The 26717-nt window shown below is 43.7% G+C and overlaps 1 protein-coding gene across 22 annotated transcripts in view; it reads left to right on the top strand.

Annotated features, from left to right (window-relative positions):
- Window positions 1–26717, top strand: part of DNM1 (dynamin 1) — a 65270-nt gene that overhangs the window by 8446 nt on the left and 30107 nt on the right. For 18 of the 22 annotated variants that reach the window (XR_010348922.1, XR_010348925.1, XR_010348923.1 and 15 more), the window contains exons 2-10: window positions 15252–15325; window positions 15847–15996; window positions 16363–16566; window positions 17081–17179; window positions 17856–18016; window positions 18888–19030; window positions 19109–19244; window positions 20386–20453; window positions 21462–21600. Coding sequence is in view for 12 of the 22 variants with exons in the window: in XM_064393242.1 (XP_064249312.1) it covers window positions 15252–15325; window positions 15847–15996; window positions 16363–16566; window positions 17081–17179; window positions 17856–18016; window positions 18888–19030; window positions 19109–19244; window positions 20386–20453; window positions 21462–21600 (1174 nt within the window). In the remaining 10 variants the exon portion in view is untranslated. Of the gene's footprint in view, window positions 1–15251; window positions 15326–15846; window positions 15997–16362; window positions 16567–17080; window positions 17180–17855; window positions 18017–18887; window positions 19031–19108; window positions 19245–20385; window positions 20454–21461; window positions 21601–24798; window positions 24938–26717 lie in introns of all 22 variants that reach the window. The other 4 variants (XM_064393241.1, XM_064393240.1, XM_064393236.1 and 1 more) reach the window with 1 other exon arrangement.

The raw sequence follows: 26717 nt of genomic DNA, 5'->3' as shown, positions 1-26717 counted from the left end.
GAGCCCTGAGTCTGAAATCTAACAGTGTCTCTGTTTTCTCCAGAGCATCTGACATGGAAAGTTTTGGCAGACCCAGCCATGACCAAATGGAAGTGAGATGGTCCCTGGTTAGTAGCTTCTTGCAATTCAGCATAACATGCTTTTGGGAGCTTCTTGGAAGCAGACGTTATGCAAGCTCCTCAAGCTGTGTCTTGCTGACTGGAAGCAAACTTGCCAGCTTCTGCCATTTTTCTGCAAGTCTTGTGACTTGTGTGGCTTTTCTTAGAGCCCTGGCCACAGCAATTGAGCGAACAGAAGAGCAGTGTAGCTTTTGTATTGAAAACAGCAATTTCTGACGTGGAGGTTTGAGGGTATTTTTTTTTCTGTAAAAGATGCTGTTTCCCTAAATGCTTCTGGAGACAAGTATAAACAATCCTAAATCTTCTAAGACCTGCATTGTCATCTCTTCCCTTCCTAAAAATCAGGGCTTAGTCTCAAAACTATAAGCTCTGCTAAAATACTCGTGTTGCAGTCGCAATGAACAATAAATGAGGTTTGGAATAAACCCAGTACCTCACTTGTGACGGAAATGGGAATTGAACTGGAGTCTCTGGGGCTGAAAATACTATTTTAATAATGTATTGCCTCAACAGTCTCCTTTAACTCTCCCTTTCCTGTTTCTTATGGCTTTAGGCTGTATTGTTGCAGCTGTGTGGAAGGGTGAAGAGTTAATACAACCATAACAGGCATGGGAAGTGCTGGGCTCCTGTCTGCCTGCTCAGACTGTCATTTTGGGGCTGGGAAACACTCTTGCTGCAAGAGTGGCCAGTGATGTGTCTGTGATGCCTAAGAGAGGACACGGCCAGTGTTAAACTGATACTGCTGTGGATTTTGGCTGCAAAGCCAGGCAGTGCTGCTGTAATGCTGGATAAAAGCTGATCATAAATTGCAGCTGTATTTCAGAGTAGTTTTTCAGCTGCATTCAGACCCTTTCTCATATCAATAGGCAGAAGTCTACAGAGATGCTGAGCAGTCGGTTCTCAACATCTGCAAATGTTTTCACAGCACAACTAACTTACCCTGGAGAGAACTAGGAGAAACTACAGTGTTTCCCTTTTTTTAAAAATTGAGAATGGAGATCCAGTGATGAGGGAGGCGGTGCTGAATTTTTTAGAGCAAGGAAAGAGGTACCTAAAGGCAAAAATCTTGGAAGTCTTTGTTCAGTTCCTCCTCTTTGTCTTCCTGCCACTCTTACATGTGTAAAGACAGAGTAAGTTACATAGGATCTGACTCAGGGCTCTGACAAATTACCAGACTGTTTCAGCCCTGAGAGCTCTTCCTCATCCACGTAGTTACAAACCTCTAAAAATGAAGCTTATAATGACTGTCCATTTGCCACCTGCCTTCCAGCACAGGAGCAATTCCCTGTCAGCAGGGGAATATGTCTGGTGACATGTTAGTTCGGAATTAAACCAATAAACAACAAAGCTCTAGCCCTCACAGGTTTTATGCTGATATTTAGCCTTGCTGACTTGTTTATGATTTACTGAGCTTACACTGCTCTGGGTCATGATGGGACCCCTTGATTCTAATACATGTTACGTTTTCTCTCTTTCTGGCTGCTGTGATCTCTTGTGTAATCTCTGGCTATTTCTTAAGCTGATTGTGCTTTTACTTTTAATAGAAGCTCCTCTATGAATAGCTGGGAATTGCCTGAGCGTGGTGGTGGCCTTGAGAGGAGATCTGTCGCAGTGGGGTTAAAGCTACGGGTAAGGAGGAGCTTGGTACATTCCAAAATGCAGAATACCCTCAGGGATTGGTGCATGACATGTGTCACACTGCAGAGCTGATGCTGCAGCTCCAGCGCTGAAACTCAGGTCACCTCTTCTACATCTCAGCAGACATCCCAGCAATAAACTTCTTCCCTCTGGGCTGTGCTACTTTGATTTGTTCCTGTTCCTAAGATTTACTCTGCTTATGCCTATTCGTGCAAGATGTTTTTGTTATCTCAGGCCTGCAAACTACCAGGCATCCCAAACTAATTTTGGAGAAAGAGATCCATTTCCTGAATTAATTTGTATAGACTATTGAAGGAATGATATTTAAGGAATGTTTACTGCAAAAGAATAAGTGAATTACTGCATTGGCACTTGATATTCTGCCAGCTTCTGCTTGGACAAAGTTGAACTTGCATTGGACACCTGGAAGGGCAAAAACAGATGTCTTAGAAATCACTGTATTGGTGAAGTGGAGATACAAGGGAGAGAAATTTAGTTAAACCCTTTACTTGTGGAAAATAAGGAAAGCAATGGAAGGCTGCAAGACTGTGGTTTGTGCAAGTCACTATGCCACAATTTTGCTATCAGAATGCCCACTGATAAGGCAACACTTGCTTTGATCTTCCTTTTTTGTTGTTGTTGAATTTAAGTCCAGCCTTTTCGTCACTTCCCATGGTCACTGCCCAAATTTGACTAAAGCAAAATGTGCCTTTTGAGTGCCTGAGAGATGCTGTTCCCCTGGACATTGGAACCAGACAGGAGGTCTGAAGCTCATCTCTTCTGGGACTATTGATCCAATTTTTGTTCTGGTATAGTGGGAAATGGAGATGTTTGTGTGGTTTTTAAGTAGAGTTTAATGCTTCTGGCTTTGCTCTGCACTAGGGGTGTTTGCAATCAGCCTGCTGGGTCTTCTTCAAGGGCTTTAAGTGGCAGTGCCTCTGCACCGTGTTCCCAACCTGGGTTGATCCTAATTCCATCTGGAGCTGCAGAGGTGCAGTGCATAGCAAGGAGCCTGGCACTGTTCTTGCATACATCTCCAGGCAGAGCAGAGATGTAAACTGGCATCTTAAATTCCCTCTCTGCAGGACAGCTGTGCACTGTGGGCAGTTTGGTCAGGCTGCCTGAGTGCAGCATAACTGTGTTACCCCATGGAATTCTGTCCTTCCTGCCTGGCCTGTTGGAAGGGAAGCAGGCTGCCTCCCCATCCACAATACTCCCTGCCTCTTACCACTGACCTGAGATAAGCTTTGGGGTACGTGCATTCAGCTTTATAAACCCACCACCCATGTGTGGCAACTAACAGCATATCATGGCTTGTTGAGGTACCATCCTTCCTCACGCAGCTTCTGTGTGGTTTGTGTCTGTGGGCTCATCAAAGTGACTTTGCCTTTCCCAATGAACTCTTTCAGTTGTCTGTACCCTTTAAGGAATTCAGGCTCTGGGCAGCCTGTCTCCTTTTCTAGCACGAAGTGCTGTCTGGGAGTGGAGGAAGTGTCATGCTGCAGTGATGAAATGTGCCTTCAGCTACATTTGTTCTTCTCTTGGGTCTTGCAGCAAATACCACGACTCCAGAGGTGGAGTTTTGACAAGAAATCTAAGATTATACTTAGCACAAGTATTTGATATCTTAGAATTTGCCATTGTACTTGGTTTCCTTCTCTGAAGGAGAGAAGGACAAAAAGGGGGATAGCCCTCTTTTTTTATCCAGAGCCCCCATATGATGAATAGTGTGAATATTAGTTACTGGTGCACAGTATAATGGTGTCTCTGAGCACAGGAGAGCCTCTACTGCTGAGCAGCCTTTAGACTGCCTCTGCTGCTGGGCAGTCTGGACTCAGCTGCAGCCTGGCTCCAGAGATTAAAACACTGGTGGTGGGAAATAGCCAGGTCAGCCTGCTGTTCATCAGTCTTAGCATCCATTAATCCTAGGGTGTTATTGTGGCTGTGCTTTCCCATCAGCCATTCCTGCCCCAGAGTTTTAGTGTACAGCTTGTCCTTTTGTTTTCTCACAGCTCAAGTTGCAGGTGCTGAACAGGTCACGTTTTTCAAGGCTGCAGCCTTCTGTTACAGCAGAGCCAGGGGTTGTTGGTAGGTTTGTTTGTGCCAAAGCAGAGCAGTGTTGCTGCAGCGTTATGACAAATCAGTGCAGCTTGAAGAAGAGGCAAAGATGCTGGGTCATGGGTTTACCTTTCCAGCCTTAAAAAAAGCTGTTTCTTCTCTACTGTCACAGGGACTGAACTAATTTGATGCTCTGGGGTGTTGCTGCTGCCTGGTATTGCCTTCTTGGGGACTGTCTGGAAATTACAGGTAGATTCTGCAATTGCAGGGAGATTTTTGCCAGGGTATATATGCTTTTGAAGCAGCAAAAGGAAAACTTGCTTTTGTGCTGTGATGGTGAAAATTAAGCAAGACAGATATCAAGGTCTGGTTTACAGTTTCTGGGGTGCAGAATGCATCATGCAGTGCAATATTTCTGGTGTTCCTTTCTTTTTTTTTCTCACATGAGTAAAACCAGCCTTCTTTCCTTTCTCCTGGGATTGCAATTCTTGAAATCAAAACTGCATTTTCCACAAATGTGTAATCCTTACTGCCACATCCATTCAGGATACACCAGGCTGCTTATTCTCTTAAGTTCCTGATATTGTCATGCAGAATAAGTGCTGTATTATTTTTTTTTACTGTGAATATCCCAAGGCAGCAAACAAAATCCAGGACTTCATTTTCTATTACTCAGAAAATCCTAGAGGAAGCTGCACAGCAGCAGTGCTGCAGTTTTGTGCTCTCTCCAGCCTGTGCTTCCCCAGCTCTGCAGCCTGGAGTCAATGCGGCATTTGCTATAACGGGCAGTGACTTTTTGAGATCAGGCTGTAGGCTGTACCACTCTCTAAATAATTCTCCACAGCAAAATGCAGAGCTCCAAACAAGAAAATGCTTTTACAGTTTTTTACCTGCAGAAACACAGAGTAAATTGGCTCACAAGTGCACGTGAGGTGCTGGAGTATTCTGTTTTGATTTCCCATCTGTGTTCTACGTCCTCACGTATTCTGGACTAACCCATCTGCAGGAAGATAGCAGGGAGGGAGCTGGCAGATAACCCTCAAAATGGAGGAGGAGAAGAATATTCCTGATTAATTCTCTCACAGCAGAGATGAACTGAAGCAAATGACATTTTGGATGAGATGGTCAGGTTTGTATGCTGGGAGTGCCTCTTGTTTCTCCTCCAAACTCTTGACCTATAACTGTAGACACTTGCTTAAAACCTCAGCAGCTGGGGGCTGATGCCCACCAGTGAGGGATGCAGGAGTTGTGTGGACATCAAACTGATTTGTTTCTATGGAAACAGTAGATTTCACCATGTTTTAGGGAAGTAGGAGGGGAATTATACCCCTGGGCCTGGTTCTGGCTCTCAAATTGGATTGGTTGCTGCACAGCAACTGCAGAGCAGCAGCCCATGAAGGGATTATCTATCAGCCAGTGATCACAATTAGGGAGGGAAGCACGTGGCTCCAATCTGCCCCCATTGTGGGATTCCCAGGGTCACAGCCCTCCATGGCACTTGAAAAGAAAGAGTTTAACCTTGGTTACTCATAACCCCAAAGGAGGGCTGCATTACAGTGCAGGCAGCTGCACCCAGACTCCTCAGCTGGGATGGCTGAGGGAATGAGCTGTGCTTGTACCTCACAAGTGCTGAAAACTGTTTGTGGTGTCTGCAAGGTCTGGGGGGAGCTGAGATCTTTTAGACAAGCTTCAAGTGATGCTTGCTGGTGAAATTATTGTAAGTCAAATTTGTTGTACTGCTCTCAGAAAGTCCCAGCACTTGAAGTGCTGTGACTAGGGGTGATGATTTTGAGACTTTCTTTTAAAAATGAAAGGTAAGCTCATGAAACCACAGAAGGAATCAAAACATGAATATGAACCTTGAACAGGTTCAAATAAGAAGGGTTTTTATGAAACCCCTCAATCAGGCCTGGTGCCTGATGCAAGACGCCAGTGCTGGTCCTTCTGAAGGAGTTAATCAACAACTGTGTATTTCAGATTCTCAGGTCCTAAAGGCATTTACCTATCCAGCCTCTAGCACTGACTGAGAGGGATAACTTGTATTTCTAGATGGAAAGAAGGCAAACCATGGAAAACTGACAGAAAGGGTAATGCCTGTGTGTGTTTGAACCTTTACCCAAGGTACTCCCTGGTTTCCTACAAATATAGGACAGGAGCTGTGTAACTGTGTCTAATGGGGAGAAATTCTGTTTGTTCAGCTTCTGTTCCCATTACTGTATAGGGGTTTCCTATATTCCATGTTATATAAAGTGAGTTAGGGATGAAGGGCAGCATCTAGCAAAAATTCTTGCTTTATGCTTTGTAATATAGCCAGTAAGTCAATTGGATGGGATAATCCTAGTTATGGATTTGCAGGGGTGCATCAGAAGAATGCAGCAAGATCTCTGCTTTACTTTCAGGTCACCTAAAAATATATATATAGACCTTGAAAGTCAGGCCAGATCCTTCTGTAAGGTTTACCAAGCATAAAGCTGGGGTGTGCTGGCTTCTTTGGAATTACTGTAGACATACAGCAGCAGAAATGCCTGGGGCAGACTCTTGGTTATGCCACTTTAGTCTGCATGCTGGCAGGCCCTCAGGCCATTGACTAGAAGTTTAAGAATGCCTGTGACTTCCTTGGAAGTCTCTTGCCCTTGGAAGCAGGGCAGCCATGAGGGCTCTGTAGTTGTGCATTTGATTAACTGGTGCACAGAGGCTCCAGCACAGCCATGACTTGGCATGATGCACACAGCTGTCTTCCAGATTTTGATGTATCCTGAAGCTAGTGGAGTGTGAAACAGAAAAATCAGCCCAAAGGATTCAAATGAAAATAAACAATAGCAAAACTTATCCTACTGCTTCCAGCAACCTGCATAGAGGCATGTACGGGAGAGGGGTGGAGATGCAGAGAAAGGAGATGTGGATGTGGAAAAAGTGGATTAAAGAGGCACCAACTGCTATGGATGGCTCCTGGGAACCAGTCTGTGCAGTGAGAGATAAGCCAGAAAAGCAGAATTTAGTGCGATTGGGGAGGGGTGGGGAAGAGAGCTGTTTCCAAGTGAGCATTCATGTAAAAATTGCTGCATTTTTACATGTGCTTTTCTTCTGGCTTTGGCGGTGTTAAGGAAGGTGCTGCAGGCAGAAGACTGAACATGGCCACTGCAGTTGAAGTATCAGTTATGTGAGAAAACATTGCCTCAGGGTGTTCCTCTCTCATTGTCTGAGCCCCCTCAGCCCACACTTGGCTCAACAAACACGTTCTGAGTGGGAAAAACACGTTTTTGATTAACACTTCTGGTGTTCAAGGCATGTAGGTCCTCCCAGAGGCATGAGAGCACATGAATATGGCAATGCCTTCCAGTAACAAAAATCTTTCTCCTGTTCTGTAGGAAAGATCTGGGCACTACCAAAAATTACCCAGACAGCAGTACTGGACACTGTCATCTCTGTATATGTAAACCAGTGGCCAGTAATTGTGTTGTGTCCCAGGGTGAGGAGACAAGCTGATGATGAACTGGCTAAGATGGAAGCTTGAAATTCAACTTCTGTCCCTCCGTGGCCCATCATTTACCCCAAATGTCAGTGAAACAAACCTCACCATTATGCCTGTCCACGAGGAAGTGGATTTGATTTGCCAAACTCACTGTGTAGGCTTTCAAGCAGCCAGGCATGCAGCTTTCTATGGAGGTGGATTCTCTGGAGGGGGCAGTCTCCTGAAAGGTTTCTTGTCTTTTCAGCAGACTGTGGTGTGGGGTCATTGTAGTTTTTGAAATGTTGTGTTTTGCAATAGATGTAGGTTTCTGATGTGGCTTTATTGATTTTATATGTTAACTCTATAAATACAATGCATTTTTCTTATTTTGAATGAAGTGACAGCACAGTGTAGGAAAAAGATACAGGAGAGCTCTAGAACATGACATATCCTGGTCATTGGTAAAAGAGGTGCAGGAATCACAGCAAAGGTGATTCTTGTGGTGAGAATCCTCTCAGTTCTGGAGAAGGATGTGGTGTGAACATGTAATACTACTATTACTACACTTACTTATTACACTGAATTAGCACAGGTGCTGTCCTGTCGTGTTTGAAGACCTCAGTGTCTCAGTCTGCACAAAACCTTGGGCAGAACCCTTGCTGGCCCTGTGCTGATATTGGGTGCAATTCTGCATGAATAGAACAATTCCAGGCAGTTTGGGAGAAGGTGCCAGCTTCAGAAGTCACTTTCTCCTTCATTCTCTACCCTCTCTGACTCGTGTTTGCAAATTTTCCATTATTATCTTACAAATGTGCCAGCTTATACTGGCACTTGTGTTTTGCCCTGCTTGGGCAGCACCTGGGAATTTTCTAGGACAGTTCCTGGGAACTCACCTTAAAGCACAGCAAACTTCCACACCTGAGAGGCTGTTTGGTCCTTTTGCTTACTGACTTGAAGAACTGTACGGGGAGAAGTGGCCAGGTGTTGCAGAGGCTGTTTGAGGGTCAGAACTATTTAACAAAGCAATTGTAAGTGTTCCAAGCCAGCACAATAGTGTTAACCTCCCTCTGCACTATTGTAAATAGGAACCCAAGGTACAAGGCAGTGGGAAGCCTTCTCTTCAATTTTTTTGTTTCTCCTAATGTGTATATTATGATGACACTCATGAACTATTGCCTGTCTTTATTTTTCACAATTGTTTCTTGAATAATGAATCATTGTGCACAATAATATTGCCAGTATACTGGAAAATGGTGTACTTACAATAGATCTTTATTTCTATATGTATCCATTGTGTGACCAGTACCAATTGCATCCTAAGAAGTTACATTATGCTAAGTGCTTATGGAATTGCTCTTGTTCACTGTCAGGACTAGGAATACTTGTGCTGTGGAGATTGGCTGGTAAATAATGCCCATCCTCTGGCTTAAAGTTATCTAAAAGTGCTAACCTTAATGAAAAAAACCATGGCTTAACTAGGAACAAGATTTAGAATATGATTGAGTCTTTATGACTGGTGTCCAAGTTGACATGAAGCAATATAAAAGGAATATGAAAGCTTAGGGTAGAGGAAAACAGAATAGTAGGTTGATGGTTGTTTTTGTTCATAATGCACCTGTTTTTAATGCTTGCTGTTCCTCTTGCCCTGTCTGGCTTCTTCTTTTTTTTTTTTTTTTAAGTTGAGAAGTGCTTTGGCTCAGGCAAGAGAAGAGCTCACAGAGCCAACCAAGATAGCAGATAACTCTGAATCTGCAATGCAGCCCTCTTGGCAACCTGCTGGGTGGCAGAGGAAAGAACAAACTTTTCCATGTTCTTGCCCCACACCTGAGTTATGGAATTGCTTACGAATGTACTTGCACGTTGCTTGAAGGATCAGACCAGGAAGGTGCTCCAAGGGCAGTTCTGCATCCTCCTTCCTTGTGGTAGAACTACACAATGTGTACTGTGAAGGAGCACCAGGAGTTAGTGACCAAAAAGTACAAAGCTCCTACTGTTTCTGAGGTGGTTTTTTTTTTAGGAGTCAGTATGATTAATAGTAAATATTTTCAGTGGTTAACGTGCCCCATAGGTGTCAGCCTCTGTGTTAAGGATTCCTTTTGATGTGCTGAAGTGAGAACATGTTTGAAAATAAAAGTGCTGTGAGGTGAAGTGCTGTTCAGAGAAATGTATAAGCTGTCCATAGAATGCAGCTTGTGTGAAAATGTGACGGTTGCTGATGGGCACAGTGATCAGAAGAATCATGTCAAAGGTACCAATACCCCTGGATTGGCTTGGGATTCTTGTAAAGCCCTCTGCCATCATGAGCTAAGGAGGAGCTCTTGATCTGGGTGTGTGAGAATGATGAATGATCAATTATAAGCCTTGACAGATGAAAATGGTTTGAAGCTTAGGCAGGAGCAGGTCTGAACTGTGTAACCAGACAGTAAAATCCATAGGGACAGAACTGTATTTCTTGTGGTATATTGGCATACTGCCTTGTGCAGTGCATTTCTGATTGAATTGCTGTCCCCAGGCAGCATCTGAACACAGGAAGTTACAAATACTCAAATTAAAATACAAACAGCCATGTGAAATTATGGAGGCTTTGTGAATTTTAATTTTCTGAAACTAATATAATCCAAACTGGGGATTAATCACATCCCTTAATACCCTGTTTTTCTATAGATGTTTAATAAGAAATCAAATTGAAATTAAATGATCAGATGCTGGTGTTCCCTTCTGTTTTTTGCAACTACTTTTATGTCTTCATAAACTGCTGGTTTGCCTCTTCAACTGGGGCTTTATCTTCTCTAGTGCATTCAAATTCAAAAATCTCAAAGGTCTGGCAATCAATTGACTGCAGCTATGCTGTTGGTTTGTCTAGCCTAGGCCTAGATTTGTATTTCAGAGCCCTCTACAAACAGCTTTCCAGCCTTCCAGGCTCTCTGGGGACAGGGAAAGCAAGGTCTGTGTTCCATGTGGAGCAAGAGATGGTAACCTGGGACTCTGTTCTGGTTCTGACTGCTGAAGAGTTCTGTTGCAACTTCAGTGAAGACAATAATCCTGCACGAAAAGGCTTTGACTCACAGTCCTTTTAGAAATACAGATTACCAGTGGATGGAGAAGGTGCAAACCTTGAATGTGGTGGAAATAGGGAATAAATGATGCTCATATTTGCAGTGGAAGAGAATCTATGGAGAAGCAGTTGCAGCCTGAGCTGATGTGTGGGGATGCCGTTCTTGCTCTTCCCTGTTAGGAAGTTGTTGTTATCACTTCTGATATCATGGCTACAGGGTCAGAAAGAGATTTGCAAACACCAGATTGCTGGAATGAAACAGCACTGTAAATGTTACAGGAATCTCTAAGCCTTGGAGCACAAACCTAAAGCAGTGAGCTGACACTTCTGGCAAAGCACGAAGGGACAGACTGGCTCATGCAATCACTTGTCCTGTACTTATCAGGATTTGAGAGCATTTATTCCAGCAAAGCTGGTGGAGCAGGCACAACATGCCCCTAACAGTCACTGAGATGCTCAAAGACTTGCTCCTTCTTCAGAGATCTCAGTATTTCATTTAACTGGAAAACATCAGATCCAAGTGTTTGACCAAAGGAGTACACAAATATTCTTTGGTCTGAGCAAACTGTGTGTGTGTGTGGACATAAATGTGCCCCTACTGCAGCAAACTAGCTCATATAAGTTTAAGTAAAAATAAAAGATAAAGATAAGTATAAAAAGATAAGTATCTTTTAATGTACAGTCACATTTTCTTCAGTGTAGCAACAGTGAATAAACACAAGAAACAGGTCTGAAAGTTTCAGCATGTGCCTCTTCAGGTAATCCCAAGCTTTCCATATGGCTATGTGTCCTCCTTTTTTTGATTGCATCTATCTTTACTTCCCTTTCTGTACAGTATATGTTGATTTATACAAGCAGTTTGTAACTTTCCGTTGTTTTATGAGTAATTTGGGCAAAGTGTCTTTGGTTGATGATACTTTTAACTTCTAATCCTTTGTATTGTGCAAGTCATTAAATGAATTCTGAAACTTGTTTATAGAGCAAAGGTGGTTTTCTTGGTCACTAATAGCCACTAATAACCTTTCTGTTCTGTAGGATTCTAAGTAACTTAATGCATGAAGGCTTTTCATAGATAGTGTCTGGCTTTAGTTAAAAACGTCAAACAAACAAAACAACAAAACAATTAAGGAAAGCCCAATTCCCAGTGCTCTGATTATAAATGTATTGTTGCACGACATCAGTATTGCTTTAATGTGTTTTCAGTGTGTTTGGATTTTATTTCAGTGCTGCTCTACAGTAGCTGCCTTCCCTTCAATATTTTTACTGCATTACAAATGCAGCTTTCAGCCCAAATCTGCACTCTCATGCAGCTCTGCATATGAAAATAGTAAAAAGGCTGGAGGGGATGCTGTGATTGTGCTTGCCCCCAGTCAAGAACATGTGTAAGCTCTTCAGAACTGAGCAATGCAAAAATACAACAATAAATGCCTTTTCAGGTAATTTCCCTGCCTGAACTCTTTCAGCCTGAGACCCATTAAGATTTACATCCTTGGTTCTTTGTGTTGCCTTGGTTTAGAAGAGGAGATCTAACTCTGCCCAAGAATTTACCTGCCTCAGTATTCTCTCTTTGCCTATTGTTAATTAAAAAATGAGTATGAAATACACAGAAATAAGTCTTCCAATAAATGATGTTTTGGAAAATGTAGTTATCTGAGCCTAGTTTTCCAACCTTGATAAAATGCTTGGAATTGCATTGCTAGAACTGGTACCTCAATATCTTGATTCAGAATTTTGAGTCAATAGCTAAGAAAGCTACAAGCAAATTAAGTATTTATATTCCCTGAATACAGCTCTGTCTGTTTTAGCTGCTACTTTGTGTATTTTCTAGATGAAGCCTAGCCTGGAGGAGTGGCACAGTGTTGTATTCCTGCTTTAAAGCACGGGAAATCAAATGTTGTCGTGCACTTCTGTGTGTTACAAACAGAGAAACAGAAAAAGGATTTCCCAATTGCTAAGATAAAGAGTGAAAGCAGAAAACAGGGGGTTGGTGCCTTCAACCTGAGTAACATAATTCAGGCACAGTCATGTATAGTGAAGTATGTAATGAGGCTCTGCTGTCATGCTACACGCTGCCTTGTCTCAGCACTCAAAGCCTTTATAACATTTTATCTCTGAAGACTTATTCCATCTTTCTTTTTCATCCTTCAGCCTTACTCTTTTACATCTCCCCTGCTGGAAGTGAATAAGGCATTTTAACCCCTCTGCTCTTGCCTGCCTAGGTCACCTGGCAATGTGATTTTAACCTGGTGTGGTAAAATGTGATTTTAACCTGATGGTGGTTTTTACCTGGTGTGTTCCTTCCTGAGTCCAGCTTGGTGACATCACTTTGAGCTGCTCTTTTGGAGCAGTAGCTGTGTGTGTAGCTCTTCCTTCAGGCTCTGAAGTGAGCTCAGGCTGTACTGGCCATGTTGTCTGTGCCACATGTGCTCTGTGGTTGTATTTATTTGCAGCAACCCTGCAAGAGGGCAGGCAGGGCTCTCCACTCCTCCTGCTCCTCAGCACTCAGCCCTCTCCCCCAGAAATTTACTAATCCCTACATTGTAGTTTCTGTGATTTGAAAGGCTTATCTGGAGCTGGAGGAGGAAGGGGTTTTTCCAACAGACTGTAGAGAGAAAGTAAATGAAGAAATAACAGGGATACAATGGGATGATACTGCATGAGTTGTAATTTTTTGTAATACAGCTTTTTGGCTGTGACTCCTGATAGGAGTCAAGTGTAGAGATTTGAAAGTTGAACTGCATGTACCTCCCAGTAGTTTGTGGGTAAGAACATACATTCATTTTCTGATATTAGGGATCAGATTTGCATGTATTTTCACTCAGAACTAGAGCAGCACTAAAGATTGTTGGTTTAGGTGACAAAATGTTCCATATTGATTTGTTGTCTTGTCCTCTAGAGGACTTGGGGGTTTTTCCTTGGAATAGCCTGGGAGCTACTTGAGTTAGGAAATAAATTGGATCTTTTAAAAATAATGCTGGAACCCAGTGTCATAGGTTTTCTGTCTTGAGACTTTTTTTCTTAGTGGCTGTGATAAGGACAGCAGACAAATTGGAATTTTAACCAAAGCGGGAAGATTCAGGAAAACATAGTGCAGCATTAATAGGATCTTGCTTCCTATTGATTTCATGCTTATAAATGCAAGTGGTCCTTTTTCTACAGTAAAGCAAGACTGCATCCTGCAAGTTGGAAACAATAACTAGAGGATTGTCTTGGTGTGCTGGAAAGGGAATCTGTAGTGATAGGATTCATTTTTCTCAGGTATAAGTTCAAAAGAATTTAGTGGAGCTCAAATGGATTTGTTGTGCTACCAACTCATAAAAGGATAGGACTTTTCCACATATTGTCCACAGACATCTATAGGAATGGAGCTGAGATAGCAGAAAACTGTTAGAATGATGCAGTGTCTCAGAGATTCCAGGGTTAATCCCACTGGAATGGAAAAACTAGAGCTGTATTATTAGAAAATCAAATGAAAGGCAATCCCCAGTTAACTCTTTATACTTCTGGAAAGTCTAAAATAATGAGAATGAGTTTCAATCTAATTTTAACTGAAGTTCCATTATTCCTGACTTAGTAATTAGCAGGTGGTATTTTTATATGAGGTGTTAGAGGATATATGGTGCCTCCTTACACTCACTTCACTTGAACCTGGTCTTCAGTTTTTGGTATTACTAAGTTATTCCTACATTCCCACAGATGGGGAATTACTTTTGTAGCTGAGAAAATGGAAATGCAGAGAAGCAGAATAACTTGCATAGGGTTACACAGGAAATTATTGGCCAAACCAGGAGCTGAGACGGGGCTGCTCAAGGCCTTGTCTGGTGTGCTAAAACAGAAACTCACTTCTCATCTTAGTGGACTTTGTCAGTCTTAAGTTCATGCAGGAGTAAGAGGAATACCTCAAAGTGGAGAGCCCTGGATTTCTCATTCAGCAGAGTCAACAGTTACTCCTGAATCAGCAAAATTATTCCTTGCCACAGTTATGAAGGGAAGGAGGATTGTCTGCCAGAACCCTGCCAGTGTAGGCAGGGCTTATTTTAACAGAGAAAACTATGTTCATGCTGTAGGAAACATATTTTGAAGTGATGATTCTCCCAGTAGGCGAGGAAGCAATTGATTATATTTTCAGAACTGCTCAGTGGCTCTTGAAGAGCCACATGAACAGCCAAGTAGTAGAAAACCAGACCACAAACTAGCAAGGTCATTAGCAGATGCAGTGAGCACGCCTGGCTTTGGATTGGAAAAAAAGGAAAAGCAAAGGAGAACTGGTGGGCTCTGGCTGCTAAGTCAGCATTTGGAGAGTGTTAGTGTAAGGCTGCTTTCCCTTGAAATTAATTGAAGTACACAAAAATTCAGGATTTTTTAAAATACAGAAAGAAACTGCTGTTTTTGCCTTGGCAATACTGATAGTTGCAGCCAGGAGAGACCGTGTGTGAAGACAAGCCTTTGGCTGCTGGTTATTTTCTCAGTTTTGTTACGTGGTGTTTGCACACTGGGACAATGTGGTGTCTTCTCAAGCCTCAAGTGCAGGGTGTGAGTGAATTTGTGTAATTGTTTTTGCCAAAAGGAGGCATGCTAGTTCTTTGGCTCTATGTCAACTTCTCTTTTCTTTCTGAAAGATGAAAGTGTGTTTTTTTCCAAAGTACAGACAGCTGTATTAAACGGGCTTGTTAGCTAACTTGGAACTTCAGCTGAAGGAGCTGTACTGTCACAGATGTGATTAGAGGGACTCTGCTGTGAGTATAAACTACTTCAGAACAAGCTCTTGCCCTTCTCAAGGAGGGGCACTTTGTTTTTAGTGACTTAAACTTTTTTGTGCTCGTAGCTGGGACTCCCCCTTAGAGTCCATGTACACTTACAGAAGCAGAAAAGCTATAAAAAGGGAAGGAAACAATCACTCACTCATCCAAAACTTCCTGTTTCATTGCAGGGACTTTCTGCCCCGTGGATCTGGCATTGTGACCAGGCGCCCACTTGTCCTTCAGCTGGTAAATGCCAGCACAGGTATGTGAGCTCCCTTCCCCTGTGTGTCCAGCTGGATTGCTCTCTTAGGAAGATCTTATTTGATCACTGGAGAAAATAAATAAGGATTTTCCTGAGGAAAAATGGCCTGCAGCCTTTTTGCCTGTTTAACATGTAATGCATTAAGTCTTGAGAAGCAAATTGCTTCTTAATTTTTTTTGTTTGTTTTAATTTATTATTCAAGGCTCCATGCACACACATCATGATTTTCCTTTGCCTGTGCAGTTGTGACTCTCATGAGTAAGACCTAAAAGCTGAAAATGTAGTGAATTAAGGGGGTGACGATGTTGGACTCAATTGAATTATCTCAGATGTTGACCACATAAATGTGACTGCAGTAACTACTGTTCTAACCTGCAAACTGTTGGGAAAGGCCCTTGCCAGACCTCATCCCTTTAACTGTGTTTTGTTGTGTTGTGCTTCAGGACGTGGTGCTTTCATTGCACTTCTGAGTGTTTCTCTGGTTTTGGTGACTATTTCTGACTCTGCTTCTGTTTAAATAGAATATGGCGAGTTCCTACACTGCAAAGGGAAGAAATTCACCGATTTTGAGGAGGTCCGTTTGGAGATTGAGGCTGAAACAGATCGTGTTACTGGCTCCAACAAAGGGATTTCCCCTGTGCCCATCAATCTCCGAGTCTACTCTCCCCATGGTGAGTCCTAATGCACAGGGACCAACTCTTCTGGAAGGCTCTGCACTCCATTGTGAATTGAATATGAAGTACTGTCATCCCTTCCTGTTCAGTGTAGCATATGTGGAAGGACTTTGAGGGCTCAATTTTCCTGATCAATGTGAAAACAAGTCATTTAAAGGGAAGGGTGATTGACAATCACAGTAGAAACAACCTGCACCTAGTTCTTACTGCTTCATAACAAGAAGGAAATAAAAAGCTTTGTGTGCTTTTGTGCGTGCATCTCTTATCCCTTATTGGAGTCACTTTAACTACGGGTGATACTTAAAGACCAGAACATTCCTACCTTAACAATCTCTTGTGCTAACTCCTGTGTCCTGTGTCTAGTCCTGAACCTGACCTTGGTGGATCTGCCGGGTATGACGAAAGTCCCTGTAGGGGATCAGCCCCCTGACATCGAGTTCCAGATCCGAGACATGCTCATGCAGTTTGTCACCAAAGAGAACTGCCTCATCTTGGCAGTATCCCCAGCCAACTCTGATCTGGCCAATTCTGATGCCCTGAAGATTGCAAAGGAGGTGGATCCTCAAGGTAAATGTCTCCTGATTAATCCTGGCATTACTAGACAGTGGCCTGATTTTCACTTGGTTGTGATTAGCCCAGTAGCTTAGTGGCTCACGTCTGTTGTCTTGGGATGTGTTTTCACCAACATTCCTCTGAGGGGTATTAGTGAGTGTTAATAGTTGCTGTAGTAGAAATTGTGTTACTCCCCTTTTCTTCTTTTGTCTAAGTCCCATTTCTAAAGAGTTGAAGGATTTCCTTTCCTTTAACCATTTGCATTTAGCCTAGAAAGAACTAGGAAAATATGCACTAAAATCCTTTTCTGCTGTGGCATAGCTTGTGCATTCAGCAGGATACAACTGAAAACTGATCTTGATTTTTGTCTATTTTGCTCCTGTGGCCTCTTGTGCAGGATGTAAGCTGTAATGTGTAACTGCAAGAGCCCTTGGGTAGCTAAGTTAGGCAATCTGTAAGCTCTGTGAGCAGAGCAAAATAATACATGAGTCACTTGCTGATAGAGTATGTTTGTGGTTTTTGTCCATAGGCCAACGCACCATTGGGGTCATCACCAAGCTGGATCTTATGGATGAAGGAACTGATGCACGAGATGTATTAGAAAACAAATTGCTTCCCCTCCGTAGGGGTATGTTTCCTCGTGCTTTGCCCATGATTTCCTTCCTTTATTTTCCCTGTCTGAGGTGTCCTGGCCTCATCCTCTTCCTCCCTTCCCTTCTTATAACATTTATTACAACTTGTGGTTAAACCATCTCTGTTCCAACCTAGAAATGAGAAAAGTTGGGAACAGGGCTCAGTCATGCTGTTAACAGGAACTTTTTAGGTATTATACCTGGATATGTTGTCCTAGCAGAAACACACTTATGCTCTTATTTTTACTTTTTCTTTCCTTTCATTAGGGCAAGCTGTGAAAGATGTCTAAAACACTCCCCTCACTGCCATACTAAAAGGATTAAATAATTCTGGGCTGTGGTGCTTGCTGTGGCCATGACAAAAGTACCTCTGCTAAGGACCCATAAAAGGAGAGTCTGAAATAAATGAGACTGGAATGTGCTTTGTGTTAGGAGAACAGTAACAAATAAGCTAATTCTCTGTTCCATACTCATTTTTGTCTTGCATACCAAAATATCAGAAGGTGGGCCATTCAAGGAAAGTGTAATTTTAAACTCTTCCAGTTACTCCTAATAATGTGTTACCACTAAAAATCCCCTTTTCGTAATGCTGCTGGCTGAGTAACTTCCTTCTCAAGTCTGACTTTTATTTACGTCCTTGCAGCCCTCTGATCTCTAATCCCACTCTCACAGGTTACATTGGTGTGGTCAACAGAAGTCAGAAGGACATAGATGGCAAGAAGGACATTCAGGCAGCTCTGGCTGCAGAGAGGAAGTTTTTTCTCTCCCACCCAGCCTACAGACACATGGCCGATCGCATGGGAACCCCATTCCTGCAGAAAGTTCTGAACCAGGTACTGTCCCAGTCAGGAACTGCTACCCATGTTGTCACTGGCTGTGAAACACACTGAGGCCAATAATGGAGCTGGCACCCCAAAGGCAGAGCACTGATTTATCCTTTCACTTTCAGTAGTTGGTTTGTGGTATAATACACTATTAAGATGCAAGGTCTTTCTGGCTAAGTTAAAAGATACCTTCTAAATGCTAGTGATCTCTGTACCTAGCAATATTTGTGTGATACTGATAGTTAATTCCCATCTGTTGAGGCTATCTATTTTTCATACAATAGTAATTTACTATTGCTTCCTTCTCTGCTCCCTTAAAATACTCTCTGAAATGAAGAGAGCTTCTTTCCTATTTCTCCCTCTTCAAATATTCATCTTCAAACTGGAGTTTCCCACAAATCTGCACTTTGTAGAAACCCTCTTATTAGAGCCTCATGAATGGTTTTGGCTCCTTGCACATTGCCTTTTCACCTTTTCTTTTTTGAAAAAGGGCTTTACCACCACATTGAGTGTCAATGGTGTGCTAGTCTGAAGGCAGAGTAGCCTTTACCCTCGTGTAAAAAGCAAATGCTAATACTTTTATGTGAAGTTTGTTATTGGGTTTGGGTCAGTTTGGTTTGTGGATGGAGGGGAGTTTTGCACCATACTAGAAGGTAAACTGAAGATCAAGAGTAGAGGGGGCAATAGGCAGGAGCTGGGGAGGGGGAATACCTTCAGCTCATGACTGGTATTTGTCCTGGGATAGACATTTTGTTAGGACCACACAGAAGAATTGAAAACAGAGAGGAGCTTTCATCTTTTTTTGTAGTGTGGAGGCAGCAAACTCTTCCCAGTAACTACCTAGAGGTTTATTGTCATCTTAAACCTTTTTCTTGTGCAGCAACTGACCAACCACATCCGTGACACGCTGCCAGGGCTGCGGAACAAGCTCCAGAGCCAGCTCCTCTCCATTGAGAAGGAGGTGGAGGAGTACAAGAACTTTCGCCCTGATGACCCTGCTCGCAAGACCAAAGCTCTGCTTCAGTGAGTGGCCTCAGCATCCCTCCCTGGAAAGGACTGCTCAGTGATGAATTCTACTTCATGCTCTTGGTTTTCTTTCAGGATGGTCCAGCAGTTTGCTGTGGACTTTGAGAAACGCATTGAAGGCTCTGGAGACCAAATTGACACTTATGAGCTGTCGGGAGGAGCTCGGATCAACCGCATCTTCCACGAGCGCTTCCCCTTTGAGCTGGTGAAGGTACTGCTGCCCCATGCTGCTGAGATACACTTTTTGTTTCCTGTTGTATGTTACTACTTCTGTCTGTCTCCTTACTCCTCTTGCTACCTTTCATCAGCAGACTTTCTCTTCAGCTGCTTTGTTTCATGGTTTTCTCTTTTATCACCTTTTTTCACTTGTTTGTCTCCTTTGTTGGGACCTTCCCATAGTGCTGACTTTCCCTCTGTCCCTGTTTTTGTGACAGAACTTAACTTCCTCTGAGATAAATGGCAAAGTTTTTTGGACTTGATTCCTAGATGCTAAATTGAGTGTGAAAAATCGCTTTAACAGAACCCATGGTAGATCAATGACTGAATGCCCTCACAGATATGTCAAAGCTACTCTGACTGAGTTTCATGTAGAAGGAATGGTGCTGAAACTTGTACTTCTTGATCCTGAGCATCAGACTAGATCTAAAGTTGGACTTATAGATACCTAAGAAGCAGGAAAAAGAATTGTAGGTATACCTGGGATTACTTCTGTCTGGCCCCTATCAATGGCCTAGAGGTGGGAATAGTGTAGAAACTGTATTCACCTCTTAACAGTGGAAGAGGATTCTTATTGAAAGACAATTTTCTTGGATGATGAATTACAATAACGTGATCAGGAGGGGTACTGAAAATCTTGTTATGGTGTCAGTTGGAACAAACTTAAGAGCTAGATCTTTCTGCTTCAATATTTTTTGCATTGGCTTTCTTTTTTTCACATTTGAATAAGATGAGGCCTTTCTAGTGAAATAAATAGCCTTCCTTGTGTTAGATTTACAATTCATACAAAATGTTTTATCCGTTTGTGGTGTTCACTGAAACAGCAGCTGCCAAGATCTCATGCTAAATGTTGTGAGGCAAACCAATTTTCTTTAGAAAGCCATCTAACACTTCAGTCCTAGTGCTTTACCTCAAAGAACCTCCTTAAGAGCAGCTGGGGCATCTGTAAATGGAGGCCCTTAGCTGTTCCTGTGTGTCCAGCATGTCCTGCTTTGGCCACAGCAGTTTTGTGGCTGGACTGGGCTAATATCTCATGTGTCACATGGTAGTGCTGGCATGAGACCTCTTCTCTTCAAAGTCTGCTGCTGTGCAAGTCAGTGTCAGAAAGTTTCTGATGGAATTCTCTCCTGGTGCAGATGGAGTTTGATGAGAAGGAGCTGCGGCGGGAGATCAGCTACGCCATCAAGAACATCCACGGTATCAGGCACGTATCACACGCTAGGCAGAGCTCTGGCTGAAAAGCCTTGTAAATACTTCCAGACCTTCCAAATGGAGTGGAAGACTTCAGAGGTACGGTAGGTCAGCCAAAGGGAGGGATAACCTCTGTCTTGAATCTGGGAATAGGAACGATCATTCAAGTGAGTTTGCTTTCTTTTCCCATATGGGAGTCACAGAAGCCTAAAAGGTAAAAGCCTGGGGTGTCTTGACATCTTCTCCATCCTTCTTGGGCCTTTACATAGGAAAGGGTAGTAAGAGGGATGCAATCCCATACTAGTCCTTTGTTTAGTTAAAACTAAAATGTTGATTTTCACACTAACCAGCAGTTAATTGTTCAAAACAAGTGTTGGTAGAGAGCCCCTCGTCCCCATGAGATTTGAGGGAACGCTGGTGTGCCCATCACCAGGATCTCACTGGCCCCACATAGTTAGCAAACAGGTCTGTATTCCCTTCAATGTGAAGGTGAATTGTCAGAAAATTCAGCCCTGAGACCCCAAGTTGTGATGCTCTTGTGAAGGTTCCTGTTGGAGCCCTTTTGCACAGAGGGATGTGAACAAACACTGACCTAGATTTATTTTAATTTGTTTCTCTTGGTCAGCTACCACCTGAACTTGATAAAGGTATCAGATGTCAGTGTCCTAGCCTTTAAGAAAATCTTCTAGAGCAGGTCTCATCTCCTCCACAACTCTGAGGTCAGCTGTGGAGGGGTCAGCCCCTGCCACCCTTAGGCTGAGGTGAAATGGTGACCTGGCTATGGCTGTCCAGCTAAGATTGATTTTGCCCCTGGCACCTCCTTCCTTTCAAGTGCCAAGCATCCCTCATTTTTAAAGAACTTCAGTCAGGGTTTTTCCAGGGGATGTGACACTTCCCAGCCCAAATGTCCCGGGTTTTGGTGATGGTGGTGCCTGCTCCAAGATGTGTGTGTAACGCTGTGACATTCTCCTTGCCCCTTCTCCCCTTCCTGCCTTGTCTTGTCCCCACCCTGGGTGTTTAGAACCGGTCTCTTCACACCTGACATGGCCTTTGAGACCATTGTGAAAAAGCAGGTGAAGAAGATTAAAGAGCCTTGCCTGAAATGCGTGGACATGGTCATTTCGGAGTTAATCAATACTGTTAGACAGTGCACCAAGAAGGTAACCAGAGGCAGCATGGAGTTGGCACCTTCCACCTGCTCGCTGGCTGCGGCGCAGCATCGTGACCTGGGCAGGGACTTGCCTGCAGCCACACTTGGTGTTTTCACCACCTCCTCAGCATGACTAGACCTGAGCAGAGCCAGCCTGGAGCGATCCAGCCAACAAGCCAAACAGAAAGGAAGCCCTGTGGAATGTGTGCTGTGGCCCTGCTCCCTGAATCTTTTAGAGCTGAGGCATTCTAGAGATGTCCTGGCCACCCCTTTGTCTGTAGCATAACTCCTGGTTCCTTTGAAAACCAAGGGTATTTCTCTATGGACATGTTTTTCTTGAAATTTATTATCTGGGTTTATTTTCCAAGCCAGAGACTGGGATTTAAATTTTGTGCCCTCTGTTCTTGTAGAAATGAGAGGATTAATCCCAGAGTTGCCCTCGGGGGATGTATGGGGCTGAAATTTAGAGCTACAGCATTTACAGTTGTGGGTTGTATCTCCAGGAAACCTTCCTGTGATGTTTGGCTTGGTTTCTGGCTGGTTTGGTCCATATCCTGATCTGGAATAGCAGCACATGGCTGAGAAGAAGCAAGTTAGAAACGTTCATCAGCCTCTGGGCTCCATGTGTGCTCTCTCTCAAGAGAGAGGACATCAGGCTTTGCCCTTTGGGATCCATGCTGGTATTTTTTGGGGTCAAGAGTGGGAACCTTGATTCTGCCCTCTGGATGTGGCAGCTTTTGTTTTTGAGGTTGGGGTTGAAAGGGAGCAAGATGCGATGACTTGTGCCACTCTTCTCAGCCATGACTTGCTGCTTCAGGCAGGGCTGGGTGCCGGTGAAAAGGCACCTCAGTTAGGACTGGGTGGGCACTGGAGACTGGAATCGCCACTGGCTTTTCAGGTGCAGGTAAATGGGCACTGCAGGAGGTTTCTACAGAGTCTGACCCCCCTCTCAGCACGGGTGGGGACAGGTGCCCAGGTGGTGACACTTGCCATCCTTTGCACAAGTGCCTGGTCCTTAGGGCCAAGAGCCTCTGCAGAAGGGCTCAGGTGTGCAGGCACATACTTTGCCCCCCAGGACAGACTGGGAGAGCAAAGAGGATGCAGTGAGAGGTTGCTCAGGTTTCTAGAGTGCTGGAGGAGCTTCCTTTTTCTGTCCTGCTGTCCTCTCTTGAGGTGTGTGACTGTGGGAAGCACCCAGAAAATTGCCATTAGAGCCTGTTGACAGGTAAGCACAGGCCCTCGGGCTGCCAAGTATCCAGAGTCACCTGCTAACTGGATCAGAAGGGCCCTCCTTTTTCATGCCCTCTGAAGCTTCTTTTGATTTGTTCTCCATCCATCAGTTGCTATTCAAAACTGCCCATTTATTCTTTCTCATTGCATCCTTTTTTCTTACTTCATTGTTTCTTTTTCATTCCTCCTTTTACTGATAATTTTAGAATAAACCCTCTGTTCTGAAGGCAGCAGTTCTTCAAGTGATCAGGTGGTGGGTGCAACAGGGTGGGAAATACGGGAGAAGAGACCACATGGATGGAGGGGAAATATCACAGATTCAGGAATAAAGGATTCCATTTCAGCTTGGATCCTACTGCTAAGGTGTTCATAGTTAACTTCAGTTCCAGTTGCTCTGTGTGTGCTCTAGCCATGGTTACAATTTTGTTTATGAAGAAACAAAATACTGTCAATCAGGTGATACTCAGGTATTGTAAGGGACTAATTTCTTTTAAAAAATCAGACTTCCCCTGCAGTATGGTGGGGGAAACAGCATAACTTGAGCTTAGCTGGGCAACTGGATTAGTAGGAAGCCTCTGCTGGGTTAGAGGGTGTGAACTGAACTCTGGAAATGCTCTTGCTTTGCTCAAAAGAGGCATTGTTGGCACCTGTAGAGAGAGCCTTGGGTGAATCCAAATCCTGTAACATATTCCAACTCTGCTGCTTAAAAGGCAGAGTGGTTATACATCCCCTAATACGTGTTGAAGGTGTTTTAATACTTGTGTTGCTTGGGGACTTGCAGGTGTTATCTGCAGAGATGTGGAAGATGAGGTGAGGGAGTAAATACCTGATTTACATGAAGTGGTGGTTATTTATAGCCATCCCAGCATTTGTTGGTAGCTGCAGGCACCCCAGGTGTGGTTATAAACTGCAGTTTTAGAAAAGCAAATCCCATTCCCATGCCAAGGGGATGTTATTCCCTGAAAGCACTGGCAAAGTAGTAATGGCCCGTGGTAAGACAAGTAACTCAGATTGTGTAACAAAGAGCATCCTGTAGAAGCCCTGAAGTGTTAAAAGAAGTGCTGAAAAAAATTTTGGTGCAGTAGTCTTGAATTGGATTGATCTTTGCTGTGTTTTAATAACTTGAATTTCTGTGAATTTTCTGTTCTTTTTGAGTGGAGACATTGAGAACACAGTCCACAAAATATCAGTGGAAATTAACAGTTCCTTATAAATCACAGCAGGCCTATGTTGGGTCTGATGCTGCAGGTATAATGGATGCTTTGTATAACTGTGGTTGTCTTGTAGCACTTCTGCATTTTCCTAAATACTGGGTGCATCTGTTCTTACTGAGGAAGCTGATGTTGCAGGGAAGGTGGGTGAGATTAAATAAATTTTGCAAGTGGAATGGTTTGCCCGAATCCCTGAAAACGAGAGACATCAGTTCTGCCAAAACAAGATGCAAGTGACAGACCTCTGGGGTCTTAGCCTGGCTCCTGTTCAGGCTTCCTGCAGCTGGAATAAGGAAAACTTGGAAGGGGAGATAACTATGGTGAGAAGGAAGGGGAAGTGAGATAAAGAGAAATGATAAATGGTGAACCTCTTGGAAAAGGGACAGTGGCTCACTGGCAAAAAGTTTTGTCTTGAAATCTAAAGAAGCTTTCCTTCAGGAAGTGATCACTTGATCCCTGGGGTCTCCATTCATTCATCTTGCTCTTGACAGCTCACCATTTCACTGGCCCAGCTGCTCCTACCTCATCCCCCTTTGACACTTCCATTTGCCTGTAGACTCTCCTGATACTTGGCAGTGCACAGGCCCCATAGCAATGCTCACCTGGTTCAGTAAACTAATGGAATGAACCAAAATCTCACTTCTCATTTTGCCTTGTGTTTTCTCTCTTCTCCCTCTTCCTTCCTTCTTTCTTCCTCCTTCCTGCTCTTTCTCTGCTTTGCTTTCTTCTTCCTCGTTGCTTCCTCCCACCCTTCCCCTGCCATGCAGAACGGGTCTCTTCACGCCTGACCTCGCTTTTGAAGCCATAGTGAAAAAGCAGGTGCAGAAGTTGAAGGAGCCAAGTCTGAAGTGTGTGGATATGGTAGTGAGTGAGCTCACATCCACCATCAGAAAGTGTAGCGAAAAGGTAAAGAAACAAACAATCCAAGAAAGGTCAATGCCCATCCCCGTCCCACACACTTCCATGCTTTCTCCACACACACACACACACACACACCCACCCACCAGGAACTCCGGCAAATCTAGAGACAGAAAATTGATATAACAATGCACCTAGAGGAGAGCAGCAACCTGCAGGTACAGGAGCAGTTTAAAGGCAGGCCAAGGGGAGTGGGTGACAACTCTTTAGCTGAGCAGTGAGCTGGGACCCAGTGGGTTACTCTGGCATCAGCTTTTCCTTGGTCTGTCTGGCCTTTGTAAGATCAGTTTACTGTGCCATTGCCTGCACATTTGGAACTTCTTAGTTGTTATTTTTAGGACCCCTTAAATCCAGCTACCCTAGAAAACGATAAAAAGCCAGAAAAAGACCTCCCACCCCCACGACATGAATGGTCTGCAATGCATATTGAACTGTAGCATCTACAAAACAGCAGCTGATTAAAAGTTTGAGGTGCAAGATGTTCTGCAAGAGGCATTCAGAGCTGCAAAAGGCTTTGAGAAAAGCTTTTCCAGGCATTACACCCTTTGCATCATTCTCCTGCTGATTTCCCACTCCATGGACTGTGCTCAGGGGGAAGTAGTGTGATGCTTTTCCTTGCTTGCTGTGAACCACAGGAGCTGGAGCCTGAGGGCAGCAGCAGCTGGAGAGTGACAGGGAAGGTGTCAAATACTTCTTGGAGGCTGGGGCAGGAGTGGTTTTGATTCCCGGGCTGGTTCCCTCCAGGAGAGGGCACCACATGCCTCCTTTAAAAAAAAGGCAGATGTGGCAATTGGTGTTAAACGTGCCAGCGAGGGGCCAGAAGCATGTGGCACAGCAGAAGTGTGTTCTGGAAACTGAGTTGGAAAGGAATGTTCCATGGGCTATTTTAGGACTTGGAAATTGCAGTTTCCTTCTTCCAGGGTTACAGCCAGACTCACCAGCATTTTGGTGAGCCCTAAATTGGGAAGGAGGGAAAGATAAGAATTGATGTGAGTTCAGAGCGAAGGAAAAAGATGAGTTAATAAGGTCTGGCTCACTTAGAAATGCAGAGCTCATTTCCATCTCTGTAAGGACTCATGTTTGACATGCCCCAAGCTCTGCCCAGTCTATTTCTTGAGGAGTCCTGCTGTTGCCATATTGTGGGGTCTGATGTGAGGCAGAGGAACTCCTCAGCCTGTTTCTAATGTGGATTTTTATTTTGATGGGTGTGATTGCTTGCACTGTGTTCTGTATCCAGCTGGTGATGTCTGCTCTGGGTGGGGAGAGAGAAGGATGATGGTAAAAACCCCAGGGGTGTTGAATTCTAGTGTCTCTGTTGGACCATGTCATTAGAGTGGCTGGATACCCACTTGCTCTGTGGATTTTTAATCCATGATGTGATGGATGACCCTGTGAGGATATTCCAAGGTGATGCAACCTGGCTAATCATGTAAGGAAGGTGATAGTGACACTGTAGGAGACTAATGGCTATGGTTGAAGCCAGGGAGGCAGATGTTAGATGTAAAATAACTGCCTCAGTGAAAACACATAGCAATAGTACTGGAAGAAAAAAAGGAAGACTTTAGTAATGTTTTAAGTCAAATGTCTGCATGTAGTGAGAAGGTTAATCTTGCCTGTACCTCCCTCTGAAAGAGTAGAAAGAAAGAAAAGGCCACTTAAGGATTACAGCTGGACTGAGATGGGTTCTGATGGCATAAGGTAGTAACAGCACAGGGACATTAGTTAATTTGCAATATTTATTTTGCATGTTATAGCTCTAACTGCTTGA

This window comes from Passer domesticus, chromosome 18, assembly GCF_036417665.1.
Source record: "Passer domesticus isolate bPasDom1 chromosome 18, bPasDom1.hap1, whole genome shotgun sequence".
Lineage (NCBI taxonomy): Eukaryota > Metazoa > Chordata > Aves > Passeriformes > Passeridae > Passer > Passer domesticus.
The sequence above is the reverse complement of the archived record's forward strand: the minus strand, read 5'-3'. Positions and strand labels throughout refer to the sequence as shown.